Source organism: Poecilia reticulata, chromosome 11 (genome assembly GCF_904066995.2).
Source record: "Poecilia reticulata chromosome 11, P_reticulata-male-v2, whole genome shotgun sequence".
In the NCBI taxonomy this organism is placed as follows: domain Eukaryota; kingdom Metazoa; phylum Chordata; class Actinopteri; order Cyprinodontiformes; family Poeciliidae; genus Poecilia; species Poecilia reticulata.
Window position 1 is genome coordinate 28,502,548 of NC_088840.1, and position 11,525 is coordinate 28,514,072.

The following is an 11,525-nucleotide window of genomic DNA, read 5'->3' on the forward strand; positions in this document are numbered from 1 at the left end:
AAAGATTGCACATTTGAACACTGAAGGTGTGAAAGTTTCAGTATGATGCTAATTAGCAACATCCGGCATTTAATGAAACAACCTCTTAATAAAATGCAATTCAAAAATACTGAAAAACTATTAGTGTGACTATAAATATATTTTAAATATTTTATTGATGCTAATTTGAAAACAAGACTTTGACATCAAGTCAAAAATGTTTTTTAGTCATTCTAATATTTCAACTATAGCTAAATACTCTACTATGCATTTTTGACAAAAGATGCCTAATTGTGCATCTTTATAATCTCTCTGTGTTCTGAGATCTGCTGTGGAACCTCTGAGGATTATGGTGCAAAGGATATTACAGACAACCTGGAGCAACATTGTTATTAAACTGTGATACAACCATCCAGTCAGAGGCTTCTGTAGCGATGGTGTTGTACTGACTGCTACAGGAGATGCTTCTTAGTCACAGCCATTAGCATCTAAAGCAACTCTTTGAAGATATTTCGGTAATATGAGTTGAAACATTAAATTTCCCTTTAAGATGAGTAAGTATTTTTTTTGAATTGAGTTGAATTTCACAGTTTTAACTTCGATTTTGTTGCTAAGCGACGACGATAGACCGAGCGAGTGACGCGTCATCAACACCCGCCGCCCGCCTTTTTCTGTTGGAGCGAACCGGAAGAAAACAAAGCAGTGATTAACGTAGTATATACTGCGGGAGCTGGCGGGTTTTAACCTTTTCCTCGGGGTTTCATGAGCCCGTAGCCGTGTGTGCTGCTCGGTGGAGAACCGCAGGGAGCGGTGGGGTTTGATAAAAGCGGTAAAACCTGCCGTGATGAAAGTGAGACAGACCGTGAGGATGGACTCCAGCACTGCTAGCAGCATGGTGGCCCACCGATCTGCAGGTAGCCGCTTCTACTCCTTACTACAGCACAAACTGGGAGGAAATCACTCCGCTTAGCTGCTCTCACCAACAAAGCGGTTGCAGATGTGCAGAAAATAATGTTCAGGTCGAGTGAATCCCTTGGTTTCTCATGAGATTCATCCATTCATCCTCCCAGGAACTGATGTGCTGTTTTAGTAAAATCACCGCAACACTGGAGCTGAAACACTCTGCAGACGTGCATTTGAAAATAATAATGTGTTGTTTTATCGAAATGTAATGCAAATTTTGCTGCAATCCAAACCAAACCCAGTGTACATTTAGATTTATAACCGCTTTTATTCTCTCTAAAGAGGACTTGGCCCAGTAATGCTGTGGGTCATGGTGTCGTAGAGTCTCTATTTCTGCTTTAACCTGATTAAATTCTTTGTTTTTTCTAATTATAGACTAGAAACGAGCCCACATGATTAACTGGGATGAATCAGTAAATTATTGCCACATTATATAATCAACTCTTAAATAAGGTTGCACTGATTGCAATTTTCAGGCCGATCACTGATTTTTTAAAAGCCTGACCTTCCGATTTTTAAAAATAAGTGACACTGTGTGGTGTTATAAAGTCACAACTATTGAAGCAGATCCACTGGCTTCATTTGATAACTTTTATGGTTATTATGCCAATATTATATAACAATATTGTCGCTGACTGCATTAACTTCTGGAACAAGATGTCGTCCAGAAATATTTGTTATAATTACAGGCTTAATTAGGATCAATATGGACTTTATTAAAGCAAATTTGATTATGAATTTAATTTGCAACAGTTCTGTCACCTTTTCTGGACAATAAATTTTCCCAGAAGTTCTTAGGATAAATGATAATATAATGGTAATGGCATAATAATGCAAGAACACATTGTCAAAGATCTATAAACTTTATATTCTAATAAAAATTAACACAGGAATACATTATTTATCATGTGATTAACTGATTTATTGATTAATGCGACAAGCTGGCAACAAATGTCTCAATAAATTAAAAAATTGCTAAAAAAATTGATCTATTTCTGTGCATCGTTTTCAAACAAACCATTAGAAAAAGCTAATTTGATGGTACTCTTACTTATTACGATTTACTTTTGAGTACTACAGTTTTATTTTAATAATTGTAATGTGAATTAACGGTAAATTTCCTGTTTTTGTTAACCAATCAGGGAAGGAAAGCTCCAGCTCTGATGAAGAGGAGTTCGTCCCGCTGTCGAAGCTCCTCATGAGGCCGCATAGCGACGACAAGAAGTCATGTGACAACGCCCAAGGCAACGCCAACTCGAGGAAGAGCGGAGGTGACGCAGACAGAACACTATTTAAAGCAGGCAGGGGTGTCCAAAGTGTGGCCCGGGGGCCACATGTGGCTGTTCGAGTGATTTTGTGGGTCCTCCAAATGTGATTAAAGAATGATACAACTTTGTCCTGTACATCTCAGATAGAGACCCAAACTGTTTATTTTTAATCAGGGTAAAATTATTACCAGCTTAGCACAACGTAGAGTATTTGTATTTTTATAAACAATTTTTAATAATGCGTAGAACCACAAATATGTAGAGACTTTTACTGAAAAGTTGCTGTACATAATGTACTAAATTTTAAGCATTTTGAAAGAAAGTGACTCAAATTATTTTCGTACCACAGAATAAATTTGCTCAATAAAGTCCAAAAGTTTGAAAACTAGATGAAATTTATTTTAAGTTTTGGATCTACAGTCAATTACAAAAAAACAGCAAAATGAAACAGCTTTAATTGCATGATTTTATTTAAATTTTTCCATTATTATTATTTTTTACTGTTGAATCTGTCCATATCTGTATTTATTTTTCATATCTATATTTTAGATTTTTGCCCATGTGATAAAAAGTTTGGACACCCCTGCTTTAACGAGAACAGGTTTCAGTTCGGATTTTTTTAACGTTGGATTGTTTTCCAGCTTCGGATAATTCATCAGACGACGAGCCGCCAAAGAAACCAGCAGCGACGGAGAGAAAGGAAACTTCTCCTGCCAGATCTGACGCCTCAGAGGCCAGAAACTCCGGTGACTTCGCCTCGCATCCCGTTTCTGCAGCTCAGCTCCTGGAGGCCGGTGTGAATATTTATGTAACTTTTTTTTCTCCTCAGATTCCAACGCAGCTGACGACTCCGATAACGAGCCTCAGGTGAAAACATCCAAACCTTCAGCCAGAGCAGCGAAGAAGAAACCGGTCGGGAGGAAGAAGAAAGGTGGGATTACGTTCTGTCGGCGCTGCTTCATTTCGGATCGTTGTCCTGATAACAAAGTCCACATGATCATTCCTCCACCACCGTGCCTCACGGATGATTCTTTAGTGCTACTTCTTCTGTCTTTAGCTTCAGATGATTCCTCAGATGACGAGTCTCTACAAGAGAAGAAGAAACCAGCAGCAAAAGACAAAAAGGAAACTTCTCCTCCTCCCAAATCTGACGCCTCAGAGGACAGGAAGTCGGCTGATGACTCCGATAACGAGCCTCCGGTGAAAACACCCAGACCTTCAGCCAGATCAGTGAAGAAGAAACCAGCAGGCAGGAAGAAGAAAGGTGGGATCAGCTCTTCTACTTCTTTGCCCTCTTTCTTCTTCACTTTCATCTTTTTCACTTTCCTGTTGTACACTTTCTTGTTTCTTCTTCGCTTGTTTTTCTCTTCTCTTCTCTTCTTCACTTCTTTTTGTTTCTTCGTCGCTTTTGTTTTCTTCATCTCCAAAGAAAACAGAAGAAGAAAGCTGTGATTTCTGTTTGTTGTTGCTTCTTCATTTCGGATCGTCGTCCTGTGTTTATCAGCTAAAAGGTCCACATGATCATTCCTCCACCACCGTGCCTCATGGATGATTCTTTAGTGCTACTTCTTCTGTCTTTAGCTTCAGATGACTCCTCGGATGACGAGTCGCTACAAGAGAAGAAGAAACCAGCAGCAAAAGACAAAAAGGAAACTTCTCCTCCTCCCAAATCTGACGCCTCAGAGGACAGGAAGTCGGCTGATGACTCTGATAACGAGCCTCCGGTGAAAACATGCAGACCTTCAGCCAGATCAGTGAAGAAGAAACCAGCAGGCAGGAAGAAGAAAGGTGGGATTACTTTTCTACCTTGTTTCAGATCACTGCCATGTTTTTATGAGCTAAAAAAATCCCAAAGCATCATACCTCCACCACCTAACCTCACTAATTTTTCTCTTTAGCTTCAGATGACTCCTCAGACAACGAGTCGCTAAAAGAGAAGAGGAAACCAGCAGGCAGGAAGAAGAAAGGTGAGAAAACTGATAAAGTCAGACGTTTGAAATGTGGTTCACCAGAATAAACTAGAAAAATAAACGGTTATTTTCTGACTCATTTTGCAAGAAGCAGAGGATGTCTGCCATGTTATATCTGCCATGTTTGCTTAAAGGCACAAAGCTACTGCTGCAAACAGTAGAGCGACTTTCTGGAGAAAAACATTTTTATTAAACTCTTTAAGACAAAAAAACAAGAGGAAAACTAAAAAGTAATGGCTTGTGACTGCAAGCTGCTCAGGTGTGTGGCAAGCCATGATTCCTCCACCACCGTGCTTTAGCTACATTCTGTTTGAATCGTTTCTCGTAGCTTCAGACGACTCCGACGACGACGAGCCGCTGACCAAGAAGAAGAAACCAGCAGCGAAAGACAAAAAGGAAACTTCTCCTCCCAAATCTGACCAGTCAGAGGACAGAAACTCTGGTGATCCTTCACACATCCTCATGTTTCTGCAGCTCAGCTCTCTGAGGCCGCTGTCAATATTTATTTTTCTTTTGTTTCCTCAGATTCAAACGCAGATGATGACTCTGACTACGAGCCTCAGGTGAAAACATCCAAACCTTCACCCAGAGCAGTGAAGAAGAAGAAAACCCCAGGGAGGAAGAAGAAACCAGCGGGCAGGAAGAAGAAAGGTGGGATTACTTTCCATCTTCTTCTGTTGCTGCTGCTTCCCATGTTGGCAGCTGTCTGGGACGGTTTCTCTGCAGCGTAATCCTCTTTTATTAGTTTATTTTTACATTTAAATTTTTTTATTTGTTTACTTATTGACATTCATATTGATGCATCTGTTTTGGTTCAATTATTTTCTTACACTCAGTACATACAATATGTTCTGTTTTTTTATTTTAAACATGTCTGAATACAACAGTAGCTTTCATGAACAAACTATTATTTTACATAAAATATAGAACTTTTAATGCATGTAAGCTATTTTTGCTCACTGAATGCATTTCTCTGTGAAAATCTTCCATTTAGCAGAGCTAACATATCACACATTACAGGTTTTGTAGTTTTTCCTCAGTGACACTAGGGCAGTTTTAAAACAAGATCTGGAACGTTTAAACATAAACCTGCAGCTCTAACTACATTAAATCTGACTCTATTAACCTAAAATATGGCAGAACCAACCCAAAATGCTAGGCTAGATGTTAGCTGCTAAGCTAGCGGGAAAGCTAACATGCCAGCGCCGAAAAGCTAACATGTTACAGCGGTTATTTCACTCCCAAAACGTGGCCTACATGGGACTAGTTAGTGTTGTAATACATTTTGCATGATTAAATCTTCATGGGAATCATATATGCTTGATGGACGTTATCAACCCTTAATCAAAGAAGAATATGACGGACTGTTTACTTCTTCATGTTTCCCAACCAACCGTCTCACGACAAGCACTGCCACCCTGTGGTCTAACTAGGTATTACACGTCCATTCAACACTTTCAACTGAACTTTTATTGTTAAATTATCAATAAAACAAAACAAATGTTATTAAATGTTGCATTCATGTTAATGTACATTCAAAGACATGGGTTAGAAATAAAATAAATATACATAAAATATCTGATTAATCAGAAATCTCATGACTCCCTCCATGTTGAAGACTTTGCCTTTAGGCTATTACATCTTTACTTTAATCACTGAGAATACCTCACACAAGAACAGTGCAATTAACAGTGTGCTAATGTGTTTAGATAATTCTTTTTAATCATTGAAAGTTCCTTCAATTTGGTTTTGTTTAAGTTTTCTATCTTCAAATCGTTTCTCGTAGCGTCAGATGATTCCTCGGATGACGAGTGGCTACAAGAGAAGAAGAAACCAGCAGCAAAAGACAAAAAGGAAACTTCTCCTCCTCAAAAATCTGACGCCTCAGAGGACAGGAAGTCGGCTGATGACTCCGATAACGAGCCTCCGGTGAAAACATCCAGACCTTCAGCCAGATCAGCGAAGAAGAAACCAGCAGGCAGGAAGAAGAAAGGTGGGATTACTTTCTTCTTCTGCTGCTGCTGTAAATGTTTATTAGTATAAATTACCTCTGATTGAGGTTTTCCAACCACTTTTTGCTGTTACATTACTTCTGTATTTTTATGTAAAAATATGTGAGACGGTAAAAGAAAAAGTCTATAAAAACACAAAACCAGAAAATAACTAAGAATTAAAGTGAGAAGTTTAACTAGAACCGGTGGAGTTTTGAGTTGTGAAGGTCAGAGTCAGTTTTACGGATGTGAGGAGGAAGAGGAGGAGGATCTTTTCTCCACGGTGCTGATGGGAGGAAGAACAGCGGGAGCGGGCGGTGATGGCAGAACATCAGGCAGACGAGAGGGCAGGTTGTGAACCGCCGTCTATGTAAACGGCAGGATCTCAGACTGACTCCTGAATGTGTCGGTGAAGTTGTTGTGATTGGAGTGATGTGGTGAAACGAGGCCGATTTGGTGAGCAGCGTTTATATATATGAAGCATTTCAGTCCACAAGTGGCCTGGACTTTGACTAGACCAGATCAGCATCTAGGCTTTTCTCTAGGTTCCTGTCTTTCAAATGATTTTTTTTGTTTGTTTTCATTCTTGTTTCTAATTTTAATTAAATTTTTATAGTTTCATTTTCATTTTTTCCAGTTTTAAGTCTCTTTATAGTTTTAGGGGTATTTTTGTTTTTTGATGTGTTTTTTTTTCAGTTTTAAACATTTTTTTCAGTTCAAATACTTAGTTTGTTTTGGTTTTTGTTTCAAATCCTTTTTTTTTTTTTCAGTTTCTCTGAATCTGAATCCTCCAGACGCTTCCAACGACGACGACGAGCCGCTGACCAAGAAGAAGAAACCAGCAGCGAAAGACAAAAAGGAAACTTCTCCTCCCAAATCCGACCAATCAGAGGACAGAAACTCTGGTGATCCTTCACACATCCTGGTGTTTCTGCAGCTCAGCTCTCTGAAGCCGCTGTGAATATTTATGTTTCTTTTGTTTCCTCAGATTCAAACGCAGCTGGCGACTCTGACTACGAGCCTCAGGTGAAAACATCCAAACCTCCAGGCAGATCAGCGAAGAAGAAACCAGCAGGCAGGAAGAAGAAAGGTGGAAGTACTTTCTTCTTCTGCTGCTGCCGCTAATTAGAATAAATTACATCTGATGGACGTTTTCCAATCATTTTTTGCTGCTACATTATGAAACACAGTGATTTCCTGAATTGATCTTTTACGTTTCTGCAGTTAAAACTTTTGCACTTTGTGAAAAGTTTGTGTATATTTACATTTTCACACCGCAAAGTTTTTTTGTACGCACGCACAAAAAACTGGACTTTGACTAGACCAGATCAGCATCCACTGGGATTACGCTTCTATGGAGTCTTTTTTTGTCAAATGTTTTGTTTGTTTGTTTTAAATCTTTCTTGTTGTTGTTTACATTTTTTCAGCTTTAGATGATTTCAGTTTCAAATCTTTTCAGTTTTAATTATTTTTTAAGTTTCAGATGTTTTTTCCAGTTCCAAATCTTTTTTTTGGCAATCTCAGGTTTTTTTTATCACTTTAAAATCTTTAATGTTCAAATCTTTTTGACAGTTTCAAGTCTTTTTTTTCTTTCTTTTACTTTATTTCAGCTCCAAATCTTTTATTTTGGTTTTAATTCTTTTATGTTTTAAATAATTTTTTCAGTTTAAATTCTTTTTAAGATTTTTTTTTTCAGTTTCACAATTTTTTTCCACTTTAAAGTTTTTTTTGTTTCAAATCGTTTTTTTAGTTTTAATTTGTTTCAGTTTTATTTTGTGGTTTTATTTTGACAGCATAGATTCTGATTTTCCTCTGAATCCTCCAGACGCCTCCGACGACGACGAGCCGCTGACCAAGAAGAAGAAACCAGCAGCGAAAGACAAAAAGGAAACTTCTCCTCCCAAGTCCGACCAATCAGAGGACAGAAACTCTGGTGATCCTTCACACATCCTGGTGTTTCTGCAGCTCAGCTCTCTGAAGCCGCTGTGAATATTTATGTTTCTTTTGTTTCCTCAGATTCAAACGCAGATGATGACTCTGACTACGATCATCAGGTGAAAACATCCAAACCTCCAGCCAGGTCAGCGAAGAAGAAACAAACTCCAGGGAGGAAGAAGAAACCAGCGGGCAGGAAGCAGAAAGGTGGGATTACTTTCCATCTTCCTGGTTATTTTCTCATCCTGGTGAATAAAGAGGAGATGAAACGCAGCGGTTGTTTTATTTTCTCCACAGCGCCGTCAGAGCGCGACGAAAGCTCCGACGACGAGCCGTTAAGCAAAGTTGCTCAGGAACTTCCTGCGAAGAGGAAGAGGAAACCCGTCCAGCTGTTCTCTAAATCCTCTCCGGTTGTGAAATCCAAGAGGAACGCCTCCAGGAGGAGCGGTGAGCCCAAATCTGCCTTTCCAAAAATGTTCTCTTCCTAATTTAAACTATCAAATTCAGCTTCAAATCTTTTTCTTTTTCAGTTTCAGATCTTTTTTGTTTCAATATTTTATCTTTTTTCAAATCTTTTTGTCAGCCTCAAATCTCTTTTCCTGTTTTTTTATTTTAAATCTTTTTTTTCTTCAGTTTCAGATCTTTATTTTCAGTTTTAAATATCACTTTAAAAATGCTCCCCTCTCAATTTAAACTAATAAATTCACTTCATTTTAACTTGTTTTGAAGTAAACTACGCCGAGACGTCGAGTGAGCACAGCTCTGATGACGAGCAGCTGCTTGTGACGAAGAAGACGACAAACGACTCATCCAGGAGAGCGACGGCTTCCAAACAAAAATCCCTAAAAGGTGATCCGGTTGCCGGTGCGATTCCCTCTGCGATCAGTTCAGCCGCTAAGCTGCCGGTTTGATTTTTTTTTTTTTTAGATGCTTCGTCTTCCGAAGACGACGGCTCTCCCCGACGGAAACCGAGTCAGGAATCCACGAAGAGCAAGAGGCTGCGAGGAAGACCGACGAAGAAGGCCTCAGGTTCTGCAGCAGCAGATGCAGGCTGATCGCTGCCAATCACTCGTTTAACGTTTGCTGCTTTTTCCTGGCAGGAAACTGGGATGACGACGACAGCTCAGATGACGAAGCTGCGGCGAATCGCTCCAACCAGAGAACAAAGAGCAGAACAAAAGCTTCGACCCGGAAACGGAGGAATCAGAAGCAGAAAACGTGGAAAGGTAAAAACGGAGTTTCACTGTTGCAGCTTTTATTTTACTGACGCTGGAAATTTTCCCAGATTTTAAGACAAAATGTGGCACCAAAGGCTGGAAACGTCCAGCTTCAGTCACCAGTAAGAACGTCATTTAATAAAACACTTTTAGTTTTGTACATGAAGCCTAATAAAAATGGCACAATTTTATGGAGCTAAATTGGAGCCATAATTTTCATTCAAAATCAAATTGGATCTGAAAAAGATTTTGAATCAATTTGATCGATTTTTTTTTGTTTTTGTTTGAAATCTTTTTTTTTTAGCTTCAAATGTTTTTTGCACTTTCAAATCTATTCTTCGGTTTTAAATATTTTGTTTTGTTAATTTTTCTTCCTACTTTTTTTTGTTTTGCATTTTTTCATATGCTTTGTTTTTTTAAGGTTTAAAATATTTTTTTCCACTTGCAAATCATATTTTTAGTTCTTTTCGGTTTTAATCTTTTTTTAATATATTTTTTATTTTCAGTTTTTGTGTTTCCTACGCTTTCTTCATTTTCAAACATTTTTTTAAGGCTTCAACTCTTTTTTTTCCAGTTGTGTTTTTTTTTTTTTTTGCTCAAATTTTTTTTTCACTTTATTTCAGCTTCAGAAACAGTTTCATGTTTTTAATGTTTTATTAAAAATATTTTATTTGTCACTAAAATTGTTCCAGAAAACACGTTTTGAATAAATCTGCACACCATGTGATCAAACTGAGCCACATTTTTCTGACACCACAGTTTAGGTCAGTTAGAAAGCAGCAGGTTGAACTGAATCGTGACTTTTCCTCGTCCTGAGAAAGCACGCGGTGACAGTGGAGAGGGACAGCTGCAGAAGAATCCTCCAGCGGCTCCAGATCAGCATGAGCGGCCACCGGCTGAGGGAAAGAAGGAACCAGGTGTACTTTCTATAGAGGAACAGCAGAGAATAAAGCTAGAAGCTGAAATAACAACCAATAATGCCAAGTAGAGAGTAGCAGGAGAATTTAGCAGGGTTGGAAGCCCACACGGCTACAGAGGTAGCTCAGGTATTTCAGGTAAATAAAGTTTTAGGCCCGAGCACTCGACCATGTGGCACTCCAATGTGTGTAAAGAAAAACCGTTTGTAGCTAACAGACCTGGAGTTTGTAGCTTCCTGGTCATCGTGGTGTTTTTGTTTCAGACGTGCCGAGCAGCATTTCAGACGAGGAGGCTGCGATCCGAACAGCCAAACACACAGAAGTGACCAGAAAGGTGAAAGTCGCTCTGCAGAGGTGTGACGGTGAAGACAAAGAGTCCGCTGCAGCCGCCGCCGCCGCCGCCGCCGCCAAACCCACAACAGGTGAATCTTCACGCCGTTAAACCTGCAGCGAGCTAACGAGGGCGCTAACGGTTTGGTTCTTTTCTCCACAGAAGAAGAAGAGACCGAAGAAAAGTCGACAGCAGAAAAATCCTCTGAGGAGGAATAAGAGACAAAACTTTCCTTTAAAACTAGTTACTCCTGAATTCATCTGTAGGCTTTTATACATTTTGTTTCACGTTTTTAGGTTGGGGATCAACTTTTCCAGGTTCCTGAAATGATTTTTTTTTGTCTTATTTGTGGCTGTTTGCCTGAAGTTCCTCTGGTTTTTAGAAAATGTTTTTAATCGTGTTGTGAGTCGTCGTCCACTCTGCATGCAGGTACACACACCTAGTTTTAGGATTTTCATTTTATATCAGTAGAAAATTAGGTGGAATCCCTCCTTTAGTGTCATAATAAAATTATTTAACCACCTCCTATAAAAAATGTTTCCCAAAATATTTCAAGTTTAGGGAAGGAAATTGGATTTCTAAAGCATTTTTTTATACTTTGAAAGAACTCTGGCAGTGAGAGTTACTGAATTATGTGATGTTTTGGGTGTAAATGGGGTAAAAATGGGTTTTCTCTCCTTTTTGGAGGAGAAATGATGATATTGTTGGAAATTATAACTTTGTTTTTCTTTTTTTTTTCACAATAATCTCCTGAGGTATGCTATAATATTTGTCCCGTTTAAGAAAAATGTTTCATGTTTAAAATATACCTAGTGGTGTGTTCCTTGACGTTCAAATGTGCAGGTTTTATGTATGTTAATATTAAAATTTGCTACATTATTTGAAAATGAGTCTTTATTAATTTTCAATTACAAGAATTTAAAAAATATTTGGAATGATCTTTAGAGATAAATG

General features: G+C 38.6%; 1 protein-coding gene across 7 annotated transcripts; it reads left to right on the forward strand.

The window, feature by feature from the left end:
* Nucleotides 1–592: 592 nt before the first annotated feature.
* On the forward strand, nucleotides 593–11,458 carry LOC103473005 (uncharacterized). 7 transcript variants are annotated; one of them, XM_081612107.1, is made up of 20 exons: nucleotides 593–893; nucleotides 2,085–2,213; nucleotides 2,852–2,956; nucleotides 3,040–3,141; nucleotides 3,268–3,474; nucleotides 3,792–3,998; nucleotides 4,109–4,177; nucleotides 4,509–4,622; nucleotides 4,706–4,831; nucleotides 5,967–6,173; nucleotides 6,966–7,076; nucleotides 7,160–7,261; nucleotides 7,997–8,104; nucleotides 8,188–8,313; nucleotides 8,404–8,553; nucleotides 8,836–8,955; nucleotides 9,034–9,135; nucleotides 9,207–9,332; nucleotides 10,504–10,662; nucleotides 10,734–11,458. In XM_081612107.1, exons 1-20 carry the CDS (start codon nucleotides 824–826, stop codon nucleotides 10,787–10,789), a joined length of 2,496 nt encoding a protein of 831 aa, XP_081468233.1. In that variant the 5' UTR covers nucleotides 593–823; the 3' UTR covers nucleotides 10,790–11,458. The 7 variants fall into 7 exon arrangements, with proteins under 7 accessions (XP_081468233.1, XP_081468236.1, XP_081468232.1 ...); XM_081612106.1 differs by having other exon boundaries at nucleotides 596–893; nucleotides 4,515–4,622; nucleotides 6,942–7,076; XM_081612105.1 differs by having other exon boundaries at nucleotides 605–893; nucleotides 6,942–7,076.
* Nucleotides 11,459–11,525: the final 67 nt, after the last annotated feature.